The sequence below is a fragment of the Schistocerca americana genome, chromosome 8, assembly GCF_021461395.2.
Source record: "Schistocerca americana isolate TAMUIC-IGC-003095 chromosome 8, iqSchAmer2.1, whole genome shotgun sequence".
In the NCBI taxonomy this organism is placed as follows: Eukaryota; Metazoa; Arthropoda; class Insecta; order Orthoptera; family Acrididae; genus Schistocerca; species Schistocerca americana.
In genome coordinates, this window is record NC_060126.1 from 264,396,823 (window position 1) to 264,417,848 (window position 21,026).

Here is a 21,026-nt window from a genome sequence, read left to right on the forward strand (position 1 = left end):
CTAATTACGTAGCTAATGAGAAAACACTTTCCAAGATCACGGCCATAATCAGTTGAATACAGACAGACATGGGGTGACAAATTGCATCCGCAATGGATAGATAAAAAAAATCTGCTTGGCAAGTGGCAACACGAGAAAAAAAACACAAGATGTAGGAACATAAGTATTTCCAAATATCTTAATTTTTCCTCTTTACTTGGTGGGTAGATGTCCTCATCTATTCATGTTATATTTACAACTTAACAGTCCCACTTTCACCAAAATGATGGCAACATCTGTGAGAGACTGAAAGCATTAGGGTACCACTGTGATCTGTGATTCGTCAGCAGCTGTGAAATTTAAAATTTTCCCAGTGAATTAAATGTTTGAATAGATTTTGAGATTGCAGCCAATCGTTGCAAACTTCACTCCACGATATTTTTACTGGATGCCTGCCAGTCATCTTCATGGGAGCCATTGAAGACTGACACTTTCTATAGCGTGCTGAGGGTATTGTCGCGCATGCTTCAGTCACGGTGACAGAAGGACCACACCACCCGGCTGCAGCGCCCTTGCTGGTGGAACTGCAAAGATTAGATGTCTTCGGCACTGTGCTAGCCGCAATCATCGAAGTATTCTGGTGTGTTCGTCTGGAGCTAATCTAGGAGATGACAGGATTCCACGCGTTATCCAGTTGGTAGCTGCTGTCACGTTTCATTGGATTTTCTGCAGTGCATATTTCATTGGATTTTTTAAAGGGGAGTCCCAAAAAGATTTCACTGTGGCCAAAACTGATGTTTTGTCATACTCCATTGAACATCTGTTGGCAATACAATGCTCTGCAGTTGTGTACTTACTAGGTTGCAGAAGTTGAGTGCAACATTTATGTTTTGTGCACCGTTCTTCCTCAGTGTATGTTGTTTGTCCCATGGTGTGGGATGGGTGATGGCAACTTGAAGAGTACAAGTACAAATCAGTGTGAGTGGGCTCACGAGAAAGGGAATGTCTCAGATCTCTCTCTCTCTCTCTCTCTCTCTCTCTCTCTCTCTCTCTCTCTCTCTCTCTCTCTCTCTCTCTCTCTCTCTCTCTGCCCCCCCCCTCTCTCTCTCTCTCTGCCCCCCCCCCTCTCTCTCTCTGCCCCCCCCCCTCTCTCTCTCTCTCTCTCTCTCTCTCTCCCTCTCTCTCTCTGCCCCCCCTCTCTCTCTTCCTCTCCCCTCCAACCAAAACATTCAGGAATTGGAGACAGCCATCTTTCTCTGATTCCATAGTAAATTGAATGTTCTCATGGATGCAGTTCATATGATGTAAAAACTCCATTAACTTATCTTCTCTGCAGGGCCACTCTGAAAATATCGTACATGTACCTCCAAAAAAACAGTTGATTTAAGAACTGCTGACTGAAGTGCTCCCTCCTCAAATTCCCCCATAAAAAAGTTAGCCACCAGAGGAGACAAGAGGCTGCCCATGATGATGCCGTCAATCTGTTAATTTTTTGTTAAACATACAATAGGAAAGAGCATGCCTGAAACGGTTTACCAATTAGTACCAAGGAATCAGCAGGAGGTACCTATGTAGAAAGAGATCCTGTATCAAAACTCGCTAAAAGATTTTAACTACATAGGTGGAGAGCCCAAGTTCTGATAAAATCTGCTGAGTTCTGTATTTGATATTTGCCAACCAAAGGTCTCGGCAAGCAAGCACATATTTGGCTAAATCATACGTGGAGGCATCAATATTACTCAGTATAGTCCATAAAGGAAGGTCATACAGACTTGGTAGCATGCTGTCATGTGGTCGTAACCACTTAATCGTCTCTGGAGGAAACGAGGAAGAATTTAGGAGTGTATATGTCTTCTGTTGCACGTGTGCTGGAGGGTCATACATCTTCTCCAAATACAAACGAAGTACCTTTATCGGCCTTCAGTACCACTATGTCCAGATGCTCTGAGATATTGTAGTGCAGCCCTTTCTTTAGAGATTATATTACTGTCATCTTGGAAATTTGCTCCAGACGAAGATGCGGGAATACTCCAATGATTGCAGCGAGCGGCAATGCCAAAGACAGCTTACCTTTGCAGTTCCACCAGCTTGGGCACTGCCAGCGTGTGGTGTGGTCCTTCGGTCACTGTGACTCTTAACACATGCATAGTAATACTCTCAATGCACTATATAAGGTGCAGCAGAGAACAGCTTCATCAGTCTTTGACGGCTCACTTGAAGATGACTGACAGATGTCCAGTCGAAATATTGTGGAGAGAAGTTCACAATGACTAGCTGCAATCCCAAAATCTCTCTGAACATGATCAACAGTTCTCCTCGAGTCTTGGAGATTAGTCAAGTCCATTGCATGCACCTCTTGCTTGATGTATCTCGCAATGCTGAGCACATTCAGAAGTCAGATGGCCTTCATTATATGTAATATAATTTTAGTAAGGTCATGTTCTGTGTTTCTAAGGGCAATTGTTCTTGTAAAAGTTTAGATATTAAAAATGGTGTACTTTTATTGTGCCCTCTGTTTGTATTCATTTAATCCATATGAGAACATAGTGCGCAGCAGATTTTCCATAATCTTCATGATGACCAAACACTGCGCAAAATTGAAGGTTCATTGATCTCCGAGTCTTAGGACTTGTTGAGAATTTTGAATCAATGTCAAAAATCATATCTGAGACTGTACATCCAAATTTTATGTATGTCTTAATTACTACCTGTAAATTAATTTGTTTGTATTTCTCCTTTTCAGATGAAGGCAAGAAATTATGAGAAAGTAGAAAAGGTATGTGATCTTAGTGATAATGTTTTATTTCTGATATTGGTAAATAAAAATGCTGATTCATTTAAGACAAGTTATTTTTCATTTGGACTTCGTGTACAACACTTGGGAGGTGATGTTTTCTGGCAATTTTGGCTGACTAGATGGAAATCACAGAATTTTTGTATTAGAAACATGTATTTTTGTTTAAATTTCTTTGTGTGTGTCTAAACAAGACTCAGTGGAGCATTTTTGTTGGCAATTGCCTTTGAGCAAGTCCTTTTCACATTGGTGGGTCGATGCGTTACCTTGTTAGTTTTGAACAAAAGGAATTGGTAACAGAAATGTTTATCTTCTGCGAAAGTAACCTTGTATTTGTTTATATTTTCCATTGTAAGTTGGGAGTAGAGAGGAAAGCATTGAAATCTTTAAACAGTTGTCTTTGTGAAACACAACAAAAACTGTGGTTCTCTCTAAGTATGTTGTCATAATAGTACAGGAGTTCACTGTGTCTTGAGTTCTATATGTAGTACCTGTTTCCATGAAAATGATTTATTTTCGTAGTAGTATGAAGCACGTGATGGGGAGAAAATGGAAATTGGTGAAGAGATTTTAATAAATTTATTGCATTCATCAAATGACTGTGGTCATATTGTGCGCAAATTGAGAGAATTTAGTGTAAATCTTACACACCAAAACATTCTTCACAGGAGACTTGGTACCTTTGATTAATACAGTTTGCCAAGTGCCAGAAAGTGCCACTTTCTGAGTTAACAATGCCTAATTCCCTCCTCTCTGTTGAGTGGGTAATGAAGTTCTTGAGTGTATTGAAATTTTTTGATTGAACATTTAATGAACTGTGTTGATTGCTTCAGTAGGAAGCAGTGTATATTCAAGAACTTCTCTGAGTGAGTGAGAGTGTGATATAACATTTTCCCCTTAATAGAGATAGAATGTGATGAGTGGAAGAGCTCTAGTGTATTACTGAGATGGTTTTAGTATAATAACTTTTGGACATAATTTTTGTCTCTTGATAAACTTTAGCAGAAATCCTGTCTGCTGCTACCCTCTCCTTTGTTACCTCAGAAATGTAACTGCAGTATAAAATTTATTTTCTGATTCACACACGGCCTATGTTTTTTTTGTGTGTTTTTGTACCGTTATAGTGTGCGCATACTAGAAGCTGTCCAATCAAGTGTACAAAGATGGTATTTCGTATTGCATCACAAAACGAGAACTAATATTTTTGTAAGAGCTCTTTCATTTCATCAAATTCTGTTTCAATGTGTCTCTTTATTGCAAGGCTGTGTTAAAGGGTCATTTATTAATCGACCCATGACCATCATTTCATATGCAGTCCCCCATATGGATCTTATGTAATATATAGAATTCAATAAAGACATTTTTTTTAACTCTTGGGACTGCACTTGGTTTCTGTTTAACAAGTAGTATTTGTAATTTCGTTGTGTAAAATACATTGTGTAAAATATTTACATCTCTCATTCTACTGCATAAAAATAAAATGCAAAGCAGTATGGTTTAACAGAAGTTTGATATATACTTCAGCTGTATTATAGATTATTTTTTGTTGTACTTTGTGTCTGTTTCATGATTATTTCAACTGTCTAGTTTGTATGTCTTACAGAATACGAACATTTGTACTAAGTTATGTTCTAAAAATATCAGAAATTTCACTTTTGAAATCAGCCTATTTTTGCTGTGTGTGTGTTTCATTATATTGCTGCATCTACTTTACTCCTTATATCACCATTTTTATCAACTTAATGAACCAAAAAGCAGCAGTGTTAGGTAAATCTCATCAACTCTGTTACAGAAAACAGTATTGGTTTTAGGAAGCACTTTTTATTTTGTGGATTGCAGAAAAAGTGTGTGTGTGTAATTTAATTGTGGATGAAAGTTGGTGTATTCTTACTTTTGTTTAGTTTAATGCACTATCCGCCTTTTAGTGTTTCTGTGATTTGAGTTGTTTCATACTTTACCATTGACATTTTGTTGTTGATGGAAGTGATTTGTGTGGACAAACCTTGATTGAGGGTATCTGTTACCCAGTGACTGTTGACTTTGCTAACAAAACAAAAAAAAAACATTAATTACCTATGTGTGAAAGCAGTAGCAAAAGCCCTGTTTCTTGAAAGTCATAAAAGGACTGATGGAAACACTAGAAAGTGATAATACTTTGTTTTACTTTACGGGCCGAAGAGGAGAGAGAAGAAAGTAAGTTCATTTAGAAATTACGATATGGAAACAGACTAGTTATAACAGTAGATACTGCATTGAAACTTAAACTCATCATCACAATTTTCTCTGTCATGTGTTACGATGATCCAGTAGATTTGTCCATTTTCTTCACCTAGGTCCCAAGTCTTCTGTCCAGAATGCTGCTATAATTTTACTCTGCTGAGAAAGACCCCACAGAAAAACAATTTAAACAATTTGCTAATTATTTACTTTTAATTCTTTTTATAAATGCCTAGCAATTTCTCTTTGTACGTTTATTTATGTGTAATTTTTTATTTGATTTGGTTCAGATGCTTTTGCCTTTATCTGTTAAAACCAGTAAGTGTGAAAAACTGGCATATTGTCCGTCTGGGGACCAGCAATAAATTGATACCAAATGAAACAAAAATTCTCAGTATTTCAGACATGTTTCTGCAGGTGGTGATGGGTTGTCAATTCATTCTTGCTCTCTAGGTAAATTTTTCTTTCCAGTCCAGTTAATTTCTTATAGATTGATACCTGTTGATAATTTCGTTTCTATTTGTGACTGTTTAAAGCAGCATCTGCAAGACATATTCCCTTATTTAAGTATCACAAAGCTTTATGATAAGTCAGTTAGCTTTTTCCATGAATAATGTCAGCACAATATATACCAGGAATTATAAACTTAACACATTAATTTCGCATTTTCTTTTTATTTGTGTGTGGTAACTATGGTTTTGCTGAAACCTAATGTTCTACTTATTATGTTTAGATGTAAATAGATTAAACAGCCTAATCTCATGTCAACAATAAGTTAATTTTTTTTATTTGTACAGCTCCAATGCTTTTGGAGTTAGTGTTGATTGTGTGGGGGCACTCTCTTAGGATTTGAAAATGCTCTAAACTTGTGTGCTCTTGCAATTGTTACTGAAAGTATTATGATGGTTCAACAGTTGTGGATGATGCTAAAAGGGTTATGGAACTCTACAGTGTTGAACTGAGTAGTCTCTTCTTGAGATACTTGGTCAACCACTTTGCAGGGGGTAGTTGCTATAAAACAAGTACATTGACCTTTTTCTTTCATAAATTCTAAGATAATATTAGATTGATTCAGAAAACACTAATATGTGATTTGATGTATAGTATTTGTCTTAAAAATGGCTTGAGAAATGTTTTTGTAGGCAAACTAGTCCACATTTGGGATGAGAGTGGAAGGACATAGTTGTCAAAATCATTAATATAATGAGTAGTATTATTTGGTGGAAATGGGGGCAGACTCTTTGATAGTGTCTCACATGTATCAAAATGTACAGGTATTGACTTTTAATCTGAATTGAAGTATAAGGAGATGAGCTGTGTGTAGCATGTTTTTTTTTAATTACTTTTTACCATTGTAGCAGACACAGTAATTGGGATTGTAATGAGCTTATTTAACCATTTCGGTAATTTTCTTACTCATCAAATGATTCGCAATACATAATTAGTTTATTAAAAGGTTTTACCATAATTTTTCAAAGTGTTGTATTTGGCTTAAAGTACAATGTGGTCTTGTACCATGAGCCACAGCTTAAAAATAAGTGGACAGGTCATATAATATTAGACTTTATTGAACATTAACACTTGGCTAACAAACTGAAATCCAAATAAACACACTATTTTTTTCTGGTTAACAAATCAGGCCTAAAACGTTCATGTTAATTAACATTTAAAAGAAACAAATTACTTTTATTGTTTTAAGCCTGTCTAGCTTTTCTATTTTTTAAACTTTATTGCCATATTGTAAATTTCTGTTACAAAGTACACTGGGCCATGATCATTTTCCTGACTCAAGATACTTTCCTCCCACTTCAATAAATGGTTACATTAGCTAAAATAAGTAAAGATAGGAAAATTAACATGATAGTTATCTACCATAATTACCAACCATTTATGTTTTAATTCTGTTTGTGCATTTGTAGCTAGAACAACATTGAACTAAGAACAAAAACTTTCTTTTTGGGGAAAGAAACAATGTCTAGGACATTGAAGTAATTGTTTCTTGGTCCTGTAACAGCTGGCTACACGCATTTCAAAGTAGGAAATATGTGGTGTGGAAATTACTGAGAGTATAGACCAGAGATATAAGATCAGCTTGAAGTTCATGCTGGCTCAAGGTACAAGCCACTGCCCTACAGACTGGGAACTCTGAAGGTGATCAAAAAAATGATTGTTGTCTTGGAGGGGATAAACAAATTAAACAAGCTTCTATTTCTGAAGAGTCCAGGTGAATATTACCAAAACTTGCTCACGTAGAAAGTGTGTTTGAGGAATAATCTTTCTAAGAATTTTGGAAAGGAATCTCGAGGACAAAGTCTTGGACAGATTTTATGTTCTGTAATGTTAATTGATAAGCAGTTAATGGATGATAACATTGGAATAAGTGTTGTTGTTTCAAAGTTTAGAGGCCATTAAAAATTAAATTTAAATACACTGTACTTACATTTTTATTATTGAATTATTTCATCTCAATTTACCAGAGTTTAGTTTAAAACAGTTTCAGTGTAGGGTCCATAATGTTCGTATGTTCTTGGTATGTAGTAAATTGTGTTATTGTGGGCAAAATTTGTCAACACTTTGTACCATTAGTGCTTTTTGAACCTTTTACACATTGCTGTTTAATACCTCAAGTTACTGAACCTTGAGACATGCTTTATTTGGAACTTATTTGCATCAAAAACAAGAAAGTGTAAGGTAACAGTTCACGTTGTGGTTAGGAGTGGGTTTTCTAATTTTGCCCATTGGCTGAAAGTTTACAGAATATCTTAAATCATGAGACAGCTGTTAGAAATATGAAACAAAAAATTATTATGGGGAGAGAGTTGGTTTCGCTAATGAACTTCGAAACTCTTGTGTGTTTTTTTATCCCAAGAGAGATCACTTGTTCATGAGCCTTGCCAGGTGACTCCTACTTCATGTTCAAGGAATGCGAGCCAGTCCCGTTCAGTTTGTACCCATAAAACAAATTATCAGTTACTGAATGCACGCAAAACAGTGAAGGTACCATATTTGAAGACAGAAGCTTTGTACGGAAATTTCCAAGAAAATGTATTCTTACAAAAGGTAAAATGCAAATGCTTAAGTGTTAGCTATAAGCTTTAGTAATTTGCTGGCAGAAGTTGATTTGAAGGAACAGAAAAATATTGTAAACATATAAATAAAGAATATCTTCTGCTAAAGTAGTGGTGAAATATTGATAAATCTCGTATTGTCCTTCCATAAACAAGTGTTCATTTTGAATACTAGAGAAATGATTCTGAAATATGTACCTAAAAATTGCTGCATCATTTTACTTCTAAATTCAGTATGAGGAGAAAAAGTAGAGGTAATTGTGTAATACACATATGTCAGTACGACTAGTAATGTTGGTTGAGTGATAGAATAATTTTTCTGCATCTTCCATACTTCATAAGTTGTGCAGTTGAATCCCAGTTCTCATTTGGTGTCTTTTAGCATTTTTAGAAATTTTTCTCACTTTAATTATAAAAATGACATTGTTATAGTTGTTCATTTTGTACACTACACTTCAATAAGGGAACAGTACTTCTTGAAACACGTATACATGAACATAGCTCTTAAAAGCAAACGACTGTAGTACAACATTTATGAGAAATTTCTTAATAAATTATAGCAGTATGGATCTGGATCATCGTGAAGTGTAATATAGAGCTCCATATTTGTGTGTGGCTGTCACAACTATTGCTGATATACGGCTAACATCCTGATTTAAGTAATGATAATCTGGTGCTTGTTCCATGCTCGTGGGGAGCAGGCATTAATTACATTTGAAACAAAAAAGAAAGTAGATCAAAGGCAGAGAGCAGCAGCAAAATTTTGGGATATTTATTCCAGCTCTTTAGAAGAGGTTCATCCATTGCGAACCATTTGCTTTTACTCATGTTACACATATTTTGTGGCTGTAGTAAGTTCTTAAGAGAGAAACATGAGTATGGAGGCAAAATTGTATTGTTTTGAAAAATTTGAAACATTGCAAACCATATTATGGAAACAGTAAGCTGTATCTATTTTTTTTCCGTAATTGTAATTCACTGCATTTTGTGACATTAATAGTAGAAAAATTGTAAATGTAATACACAGATATCAACACAAGATTTTTTAATGGTAAATTATCATATTCCGTATTTTCCAACTAAAGTTCTTGATGTATGTAGCAGCCTGTAATGAAGAATAAAGTTCAGTTGTGTTACGAAAAATGTTCTTCATTTATATGCTGTTTCAGTATTTCCTCAAAACTGCAAAAGTACTTAACTCTTCTTTGGAAACAGTTTCTCATTTTTTTTCTTTTTGAAATGTCACTGGAGTATTTCAAGGAGGTAAAAGTTGCATGTATCATTTTTAAATCTGCATTAGTGTTTCACTGTTGGATACTACTTAAGCAGGTGTACTTGATGTAAATAGCTCGGATATTGATCAAACGACTGCGTGTTATAAATTAATATGCTTATACTTTCCAGTAGGCTTAGACCTAATTTATGTGATCATTGTTAAAGCTTCAAAGCTCCATTAAAACACTGAAAGTTACTACACAAAAGTTATAGGTATGTACTTTACAGTAATTTACTAAGTTTCCAGAACTTTTTAGTTGGGACATTAATTTTTCCACCCATAACACAGAATTTAAGTCTTTAGAAAAACAAAAATTGGCAACAAGCTTGTACGACTTTAGCTCTTCTAATATTTTGATGTTGGGCTAGCATGGAACAGTAATAACCCTTCAGCCGTTAATTACTTAGAATTACAATCAGATCTAAAAGTTACCTAGAATGCAATGTTTATAAGAAAAGGTCTTGCTCAGTTGAAACAGCTATGCAAATGCCATCACAACAGGTGATTTTGAATTCAGTAAGCTGTCTTTGTCTTAAAGTTAAAATATTTAAATACCTTAAGAAATGCAGGATCCAAGATGGATTGACCATTTTCAAGGAGCTTAATACAATTAAATATTTGTGATCAATATTCCCTCCACATTTTGAATGCTCCAGTTGTCAGTGCAAAATAATTTCTTTAGCAGTTCTAATATTATACACGGATATATGTAGAATGAGAGTAAGAGCCCTGAGTTGTGGATTAGATTTGTGTGTGTGGCTTGGAAATACAGGGTGTACATAAAGTCTGGGAACACTTTCAATTATTTATTGCACCAGAACCAAACATTGTACAGATATCATACATATGTCATTTTGAAGAAAACCCTGAAAGTTACCCCCCCTCCCCATGTATACCATCAGAGCGTAGTTTGGTAATTTGCCGATAGTCAGCGTTAGTCATGAGCTGTTTCATGAAATGGCCTCCCTGATCACCAGATCTCACTCGGTGTGACTCTTTTCTGTGGGGACACATTAAAGATCTGGTGTACCACCTCTACCACGTGATGTAGCAGAGCTCTGGGAGAGAATACGGGAAGCGACTGCCACAGTCGATGATGCCATGCTGGGACGGGTGTGCAAAAAATTCGATTAACGTATTAATGTCTGTCGGGTCACTCGTGGTTCGCATATCGAATGTTTGTAAAAAAAGTTTCAGAGTTTCTCTTCAAAATGCAATATGTATGACATCTGTACAATGTTTAGTGCTTGTGCAAGAAATAATTAAGTGTTCCTGGGCTTCGTGTACATCCTGTATGTAGAGCTTAAAGAAATTATTTTGCTCAAAACAGCTGAAGCATTAAAAATGTATTTAATATAGTGGAAATAAATGTGTAACATTGTGAAGCCACTGGCAGAAGGTCTAAAGCCCAAAACATGTCTTGTCATAAATAAAAGAGTAAGTAAATGGCTTCTTGTATTTCTTCAAGCAGTTTCCTCATTGCTCAAATAATGAAAAAAAGTTCAGAGACAGGTTTTGAGGGACTATATTGTATATGTGTTACAGTTGTTGATATGGTGATGGTGATGGTGACGATGATAACGACTTAGTTGTGATTATTGTTTTCCCTCTATCTAAATGATTATAGTAATAGCTAAATGTTCATGTGTTAGAGTTGTCTATGTATGAACATGTGCTGGATCACACCGCTTAAGTTCTACCAGAAGATAAACATGACATCTGCTTATGGTGAGGTGAGGCGATTTGGATTCTGTGAAATGAGACAGGAGATAAGTATCTGTGAAGACAACCTTATTTAAGAACAGAAAGTAGTCACTTGATGAAAGGATTAGCCTTCAGCAAGCTAAGTATAGTGAGGTGGTGACCTATTTCCATAACATGGAGGTATAAATGAAAAAGTCTGTTCTTGGGTAGTGCACTGTGTGTAATGATATTGATGGTGACTGCAGGAGAAAATAATCATCATTGTGGAGGGCTAAATTCTTTATGTGGTGGTTGATGATATAAAGCTTAAAGCTTTACTGTAAGCAAGCATTACCAAAATGTACAGTGCAATACAGAACAGTGGATTAACAGGACACATATGAAGTACCACAGTTGTTAAAGACACTGGGTTTTGTATGGATAAGAATTGGATTTAAATCCATGTTCACCTTCGCTGATTTAAAATTTCCATAAAATATGTCGCTAGAGGATCTATGTTGGTTCCTTGCAAAGACCACTGCTATTTCCCCTCATCCTTCCAATCTGTTCTAGCCGTCACAGTGTAGACAGTACATTAAATTCTAGCCTTTGTATCCCTCCTCCTTTAATACCTCAGTGGCACATTAATTTATTTTTGTAGTGTATTTATTTAACCTGATGTGATGGGGTCCATCAGGTCCTCTCTTAACATTGGACCACCGTTTCACATCTACAGTATCCTTTCTTATATAATAGTTTCATAAAAATATGATACATAGCATTAAAAGGATGTTAACATATTGTTCGTCACTGTGTAATTTGTGTAGAAATTATATTCGTAGGTAGTTTTAGTTTACATAAACGCTGTTGTAGTTTATGTAATCGCTGTTGTTTCTGGGTATAGCTTCTGCATATAATTTACTTAACAAGACAGGGAAAATATGTAATATATTATGAGACAGAATTTTTGGTGACTGCTTACCTTCAGGAGGGATAAAAGGTGTAGTACTGCTGATGAACACACAAAAGTGAAGGGATAAGTTTCCTAGCTTTTGGAACAAATAATTCCTTACTTGGGAAGAAGGAACAGATAGGTTAATCTTAAAAGGAAGGGCAGGTCACTCATATTCCAGGATGAGATATACCCACCTGTAGTTGGGACAAGGTTTGACAAAGATCTTTCTTGTTCCTCATCCTCTTACAGTGAGTTGCTCCCATCCTAGGATTTGAGTGACTTGTCCTTCTTTTTAACCTTTGCCAATGAGTCCCCCCCCCCCCCCCCCCACCCCACCCCCAAATCCCCTCCCAATCTGCTGAGGAAGGGAACTATTAGTTCTGAAAGTCAGGAAGTGTATAACTTCAGAGTATGTCTGTCTGCAGTACTGCTCTTTGTCTCTCCTGAAGGTAGGCACTCATAATTTCTCATTCTCTCATAATTTATTACTTTTCTTCATTCAGTTTTCCTCTGATGAAACTATGTAGTATGAAGCTTCACGTTTCAAATATTTTTCTCCTCTCATTTATCTAATCATGGAAAAATGAGACTGATTTTTCTCTGTACGGTTTGACTCCATTTATTCATTTATGCATATGGTCAGCATTTCTAGAATGTGGGAACTCTGATGGCCTTGTTATTTGATACAATCAAATCTTATATTATGCAAAAGTGTTGCAATAGAGGGCATATGAACAAGTGATTAGGGTTCTGCACTCACTAGACGTGTCTCCATCTACTCGGAGGGATGCCCCATTTTTGGGTGTTTGTCTTGCAATGGAGGATGCCCATTTTAAGATGATTCATCTCCAAACAGGGTAATGCAGAACATTTTCTGCAGATACAGTAGTGGAAATATTTATTGCATCACCTTTTAAATTACCATTTTTTGTTACAATCATTGAAGAACTAAGCTAAATTTGCCTGATTTCTCTTGATTTCTATCAGATATGAATATACACAATAAATTTTGTCAATTTTTTATTCTTAATTTTTCTTTCCATAAAAATGTGTGGGTTGTTTTTTTTTACACTTTCTTGAAAAATGAGTGTAAATGGATATGTCAGCTATTCTGCTTGCTACTCTGAAATATGAATACTAATGTTGAAAGAAACACTGCATATTAATGCTGTAACATGAAACTGATGGGTTTTAGTGTTTGTATTTCCTCATACAAACACATTGTTGCATATAATACTCTGTTACTTCACCACATGCCTTAATCTCTGCTTGGCATCGTGAAGGCATTGAAATAATTAACTTTTTAATGTACTCCTCACTCAGTTCACAAACAACACATACACAAGGGTCTCCAACACCTCCCGTTTATTCTGTGGCTTCTTTTTGGTGGTAGCATTTCCCATAACCTCCCAACAGTTCTCAATAGGATTGAATCCGGGCTGTTTCCAGTCCACTCTAATACTCGAACCCCATTTTGTCGAAGGAAAGATTTTACCTGAAATGTAGAAGTATGTGATAATTAACCAAGAAGGTAATCTGCTTCATGTTTGGCACAAATATTAGTCATAGGACTCGCCTTCAAAGCTCTATGGCAACAAGCAGTCGTCCTGAAAAATGCAATTGAAAACGCCTCCAAACTTGTCTAACGGTTGGCGTAAGCTTCCATTCAAGGATGCTTATGTAGGCATCTGCATTGACAGTACTGTTGGAGTCCAGACGACTTATTCTGTGACTGGAAATGCAGCCCCAAACCATCTGTCCTTGTGGGTATTCGGTTGTATGTGTTATGCATGATGGCAAAAATTCTTCAGCTTTTCTTTGACGCATGAACACTTTTCCATCTGAGCCATGCAGATTAAATTTGGACTCGTCTGAAAAGATTACTTTGCTCCACATCTCTGGTGTCCATGTCGCATATGCCTTTGCCCATTTTAGTCGCTGTTGTCGCATTATCTTGGTCAATAAAGGCTTCCTTCTAGAACTACAGTCTGAGAGTCCAGCCTCTAGTAGTCTGTTTCTTACAGTTCTACTGGTTACTGAGATGTTGCACATTTCTTGCCAGTCTCGCTTTAGTTCAGTTGATGACAGGCGATGATACTTGAGTGAAAGAAAGGCTTTTCAATACCCTGTCCTGTTTGGCAGTAGACGCCCTTTCCCAGTCTCGTCCTGTCTCACGATCAACATTTCCTTTTTCCCTGTTTTTTTCTTCGGTAATGTTGAAATCGTACACTGATTAAATCCTGTCTTAGAGACTCACTCTCTGGTGCTGAGACCAACAGACAAATAAGCAAGTATAGCAGCTTTCTTTTCTGGTGTTAATTCGACTGACCTGCCCATCTTCTCACTGCAAAGTCTCAACTCAAAAATGGCAGTATAAACACTGGTTTCATTGTAAAACCAAACGACAACAGCAAAGAGTTGTGTATTGTTGGAAAACATGTGTGAAGAAGGCAGATTATAAAGGCGATAATATGTCAATAAAGTTCAACAACATTGGGACTGGTATAACCTGAAGCAAACTGCCGCAAAATACAAAAAGACGAAGTAATTCATGGTGATTAAATAAATATTTCAACCACTGTAGCTCTTGCTTTGCGGGGATATATGATGGCAGATTAATCTTCCCTCAGGTGATGCAGTGAGACTTCAGTTTTCTCTCCAGTGGCAGAACCAAGTGAGGTGGCGCACGGGTTAGCACACTGGACTTCCATTTGTGAGAACAATGGTTCAAACCCGTGGCCGTCCATCCTGGTTTAGGTTTTCCTGGATTTCCCTAAATCGCTTCAGGCAAATGCTGGGTGGTTCCTTTGGAAAGGGCATGGGTGACTTCCTTTCCCATCCTTCCCTAATCTGCTGGGACTGATGACCTCACTGTTTGGTCCCCTTCCCCAAATCAACCACCCAGCAGCAGACTTCTAGCAATGAAGCTGTTTCTAGAGTTTAGTTGACAGACTAGCTTGATAATTGTTCATTGGATGATGGGGATGACTGATCTGCTTTTCCTTCTCTGCATAAGCGGTGATCGCTCTTGTGACAGTTTGTCAACTGGGATTGGCTTTGTACAGCTCAGTGTAGTGTCAACCTGCTTGGTGTGAGTAGATGCATGCTATACAGGTGAAGTGTACTCTGAAGCTCACGAGTACAAAGCAAGAGCAGACATCCTCAGAATGTGAGGACTAGCTCCCAATGTGGTGGCAGTGATCTTCCTTGAAATATTGATCCTTGCCTCACCTTCAGCCCAGTGTTAAGGCAGCACTTTTTGTAGGACAGTCCATGGCAAAGAATAACACCCAGAGATAAACAGATGTTGGCCAGTGGTAGTCATTTACCTTTCCATGTGACAATCAATTTGCACTAGACTTCTCACTTCCACAAGTGAACTGTGCACACATAATTGTTGCTGGGGTTTGCCGTTAGATGACTAACTTTGTAGGACAGCCTAATTGTATCCAAAGATGAAACGAACTTTTCTTTTATCTCTTTAAATTTCTTCCCTTGGACAGCCCCACTGCTATAATCAAAGTAGATGAAATGTCTGCAGTGTTCTGTAATAGGCTGATAATTGTACATATCAATAAACACAGAAGGGAGCACACTGCCTTGCCGTTGATCATTCTTTTGTATGCGACGGAGAGAAAGATGTGGAATCTTCTATTCTGCAGCAGTGCCTATGAGGAATGTTAGTTGGTAATTGCTGGTGAGCTGATAATTTTTCTTTAGTAACTTTCTGTGGTTGAGTGTAGTAGGCTGCTGTTAAATAGACAAAAGCAATGTCACTTGGCCTACCCTGTTGAAAATCATCCTCAGTGTGTTGAGTAGGCTTGGATATATGACCGCAGCATGATTCATTTATGCTGTTAATTTGGTTAAGAACAAGAGTTTCAAAGAGCTGGAAACAGTGGCACAACGATGATACTTCACAAAAACTTTTACGTTTACCATGCTTCAGCAATGCAACAGCTCGAGCTTTCTGCCAGAGTGTTATATACAGATTAGCAACGCTCTCGTTCATCAACTCAAGCAGTCACTGAAATGTAGTACAATTAAACTTTTTGATCTTTTCTACCGTGAGGTGTTCAGTGCCAGGAACTTTGTTTCAAAGTGGAGATTGCAGATTCCAGTTCATCCAAGAAGAATAGAGAATCTAATAATATTTGGAGAAGAGTCATAATAGGACAAAACGGCCATTTTTCCTTTATTGAATTGTGAAATCCACAATTTTTCCATCATTTTGAAGTTTGATGAAATGTTTTTTGTATCATATGGTGTGTGTCTTGATTGAAATGTTATTTGTACTCTTCAGCATACATCTACCAAAACTGTACATATCTGAAAATATTCTGAGCATGTGTTTATGGCCTGTAGAAGGGAAACTGATGTCAGGAACTGGACCTTTTTGTAGTCTATATTACTAAGCTATTAACCTGTGCGATAGTAACCCAGTCCCACGTGCAGATTGCCTGTCTAAAACTTTGAGGGGGACAACAAAAATTTGATTTTCATTATATTGTATGATTATTTTCCAAACTTAAAATGTCATAATCTACTCATTAAGATGTTTCATCTTATTTTACAGATTTAACACAGTAAGACAATTATTGCAGTTCAAAACTGAGTATATGCCTTGAGGCAGTGTAACTTTTGGCACACAAATATGTGGACTATATTAATCCAGTATTTAGAAAGGGAGCACTTGTCGACTTCCAACAAACTTTAAGCATGCTTTCAAACCTTTCTGAAACTTTCCTTGTGTTTTCTCCTGATGTCAGATATTTAGCACATTAACTCATTTGTAAAGTAATAAAAAATTTGAAGCTGTTTTGTACATTGGAGTTAGATTCTTTGAAGAAAATTCTTGCTTGCTGTCTCATTGCTCATATCATTGCATGTGTTCTCAAGTTACTGAGAGTGCAAGGCAGCACTGTTCACAATATTTCCATTTTATTACATGCTGGATCATTTGATGAACTGTCCGCACAAAGGTGACTATGTTTTAGTTCATTGTGTCCCATTTTTCTGTTAATGATCAAAAATTTGGTGACAGGTGGTACAAAACGGAGAAATGGAAAGTTTCTTTAAATACAAAATGATCACTCTGTCTGTACCAATTTTACGATATTTCTTGCCATCTATGCCAGTTTTATGAAAAATATTCTTGTTTCCTGGAATTAACGGCTAACATGTAATTAAATCTTGACCGTATTAAGCTCACAGGTGACATTAATGTTAATGATTAATGAAAATTACCTCACCTGTAGTTTGACACATTTTTGCTACAACTGGTTTCATTTCTTTGAACATCTTCAGCTTGCCGAGCTATAAATGAAGACTTAAATGGCCTGGTTGTCGTATATAATGTTAAAGACTACTTCCAAGCACACTGATCGTAAATAGTCTGTTGATGGCCTTTCAGAAGTATAGTGAGCCGATGCGGTATGCTGCATACTGTGTGCACATCTTTGTGAAGGACCATGTTAGTATCCTGCTTCAGGGTAAAGGTCACAAAAGATTACACTTTCACATTTGCTGTATGTGATTTTCATCTAATTATGAAAATGCTCTACCTGTAGAATGGTTAAAGACTTTTTCTAAAGTGAAAGATAATAATATTATGATTAAAATGATATTGTCATCATTTGTTTGGAAATCTGTATTTAAGATATTTCACTTTAATGGGTGCATTTTTAAATCAAATGTTATGATTTTTTAAGATGACTTTTTTCTGTTGGTCGGGACAATATTCCCTGTGACTAGCACGCCTATTTTGTTTCCTTCCATAGTTTCACATATTGGCCTTCTGAAATCAAAATTCATTTTTGTTTAGCATGACATTTTCATCTGAAAGTAAACTGGCAGTGCTTGAAAACATACAAAAAACTTCCAAATATATATAAAAGTTTCCAAACATAAAGGTTACACAGTATAACGTGTTTGTGTATTCTGCTCTGAACTATAATTATCACTTTACTGAACTGAAAATGTATTGTCAAGGGTATTATAAAAAGGATAGATCGTTACTCAACAGAGGAGGCATTGAGCCACAGTGAAAAGAAAACATTTAAGCTTTCGGCCAAATGGCCTATACACACACACACACACACACACACGTGCCGCTGTGGTCCGACACAGGACTGCAACTGTCTGACATGAGCAGCACCCGCATACAGCCATCCTGATTTAGGTTAATCGCTTCAGGTAAATGTCAGGATGGTTCCTGTGAAAGGGCATGTCCAACTTCCTTTTGCAGTTTGAAGTTTGATGGGACCAATGATGTCTTTTGGTGTGTGTGTGGGGGGGGGGGGGGGGGGGGGTAGAGCAGAACAGGGAGAGAGGGAGAGAGGGGGAAAAGACTAATGGGTGATAGGTGCATTGATGGAATGAAGGCATGCTCAGTGCTGCTTTGAAAGCAGGGAGGGGGATAGGTAGGTGGAGGACTGGGACTAGGGGAGGTTGAAGCCAGGGGGATGCAGAACAGGGAGAGAGGGGGAAAAGACTAATGGGTGATGGGTGTGTTGATGGAGTGAAGGCATGCTCAGTGCTGCTTTGAAAGCAGGGAGGGGGATAGGTAGGTGGAGGACTGGGACTAGGGAGGTTGAAGCCAGGGGGATGCAGGAACGAAGGATATGTCGTAGCTGGAGTTCCCACCTGTGCAATTCAGAAAATCTGGAGTTGGCAGGAAGGATCCAGTTGGCACAGGCTGTGACACGATCATTGAACTGAAGCACATTGTGTTAGGCTGCATGTTCAGCAACTGCGTAGTCCAGCTGTCTCTTGCTCACAGTTTGGTAGTGGCTGTTGATGTGGACAGACAGGTTGACAGTTGTCTTGCCCATGTAGAAAACAGCGTAGTGGTTGTGGCTTAGTTTGTAGATCACATGGCTGCTTCCACAGGTAGCCCTGCCTTTGATGGTATAAGAGATGTCTGTGAAAGCAATGCAGGTGGTGGTGGTGGTGGTGGTACTATGGATAGGGTGTGTGGGACAGGTCTTGCATCCAGGTCTGTTGCAGGGATATGAGCTATGAGGCAAGGGGTTTGGAACAAAGATGTACTGCTTTCTTACCCCCCACTACACAACCACTCTGTATTGCTGCTCATTTCAGACATAATTCCAGTTCTTAGTCAGGCCACAGAGGCTGGAGAAAGTAGGTAAGCATGACAGTGCTGCATATCCTTGTTTGACAGAGTTCGTTGACCGTTCAAGGTTTTTTTTTTTTTTTTTTTTTTTTTTTTTTTTTTTTTTTTTTTTTTTTTTTTTTTTTTTTTTTTAAGGGTTTGAAGGTTGCATAATCATATGGGGTGAGATCAGGACTGCAGGGCTCAGTGTTTCCCATTTGAGTTGGCGTAACTTGTGCATTACGACTTTTGTGATATGAAAACTTAGTGCAGCATTCCACAACTGTGGTTCTCAAGAGACGTGCTGCATCATACACGTTCTTCATTCTCGATGGAGAGACCCCCACACACTACCACAGTCTACTAATGGCTTCACAGTTTCAACCAAGGTGTAATGTTATGTCTACAAAGTTCTTAGAGATTAAACAGCGTATTTAATACAATACATACAAAACAGACATCTCTTGGTGGTTATGGAACCACACACATTCATCATCATAATTTTTACCTTCCAATGTGGAAAATGTTTCTTTTTTTGTTGTGTATCATTCGATGTTCACAACTTTTTCTCTTACAACTGTTCTAGTGATCGTGCCTCTTTCATTAGCCCAGTGGTGGAAGGAGCCCCATTTATCTTCCAGGTAAAATTGCTGTACGGTATGAACATGTGGTTCATTTCATAGTATAACTGTAATGAGGAGTTGGTTTTCCAAACACTTTGTTTGTCCTCCCATTTCTTGCTTTGTTCGTGTTTTCTGATGCACACACAACGTGGTGAAAAACAGTTTTATTTGAAGTGGAAATGGAATAATTGTTTGTTTGCACTTATCATTGCAGGATGCAAACAGTTCAACAGCTGGATTGCTGTTTCATGAAAATTGCTTAGTAGTAGTAGTACAAGCTTCTTTTGATTCATTTTCCTATAAAGATGGAATTTCTTTTTGAAATTTTGTCAGTATTGTTTTGTTGTAATTGTGCTGATATTCTAACTTTGCTCAGTTTGCTCATGGACTATTAAATCAGTTTCCCTGATCCTGGCCAGCTTATTCATCTTTCGTACCCTGCAGTTCAGTCAATTAACAAACTCCAAATAAAGGCGTGTCATTACTGTCCGATCACAAATTTGATTAGCTGCTTGTTTTCTTTGTCTGTTAACAGTTGAAGTGTAAGTTCATGTCCTTTTGTGTGCTGGACCACACACACAGAATTTTCTAGATTATTCAAGATTGTCCACCACATTCATAATAAATAAATAAATCTATAAGGGACAAAATTTGTAAACCATTATGTATGCAATATTTACAGACCCAACAGTGATTGTTAATAAAAGTTAAACACATCAGGTGTAACAGTGCCTTTAATTGTAATACTCATAAGACAGTAACAAACAAATAGTAATTGTGACATAATACCTTTTGCAGACCACTGGTACCCAATCTAATACATTTAAATATTATTAATTTTTCTCTTGTACTTTTCAAGCTTATTTTAGAAGGTTCTGTTACAATCTGGAATTGTCTGGAAGCTTCTGCATTGTTCAATAAGACATTTGATGATTTAGAAGGTTCTGTATAAATACAATCCAGAACACTATTTTACCAGTTCTGACTGCCATCATTTTTGTTAAATCACATTGATTACATTGGTCCAACAGTAAATTAAAAACTGAGAAATTGCAGAACAAAAATTCTCCTTGCAAATATATGTAGTACCATGGGATATACAGAGCCTGTAAAATCTCCAGAATTTAGGAGATGAGTGTGTTTTCACACAACAGAATTACATAGCAGCTTTAAGGAAATGGGCCACAGAATTTGAAATGTGGAATTTTTTTTCTTTCTTTTTTTTTTAACTGAAGAATGCAAATGGGATGTAGTGTTCTGTTGCCAACAAACTTTGTTAAGGAAGGAATTCAGTCTGGTGCTTTTCAAAAGAACCAT

General features: G+C 37.1%; 1 protein-coding gene across 2 annotated transcripts in view; it reads left to right on the forward strand.

Moving 5' to 3' along the window:
• Positions 1–21,026, forward strand: part of LOC124545094 (protein suppressor of forked) — a 146,627-nt gene that overhangs the window by 57,124 nt on the left and 68,477 nt on the right. For both annotated transcript variants that reach the window (XM_047123906.1, XM_047123907.1), the window contains exon 3: positions 2,723–2,755. In XM_047123906.1, coding sequence (XP_046979862.1) covers positions 2,723–2,755 — 33 coding nt within the window. The remainder of the gene's footprint in view (positions 1–2,722; positions 2,756–21,026) is intronic.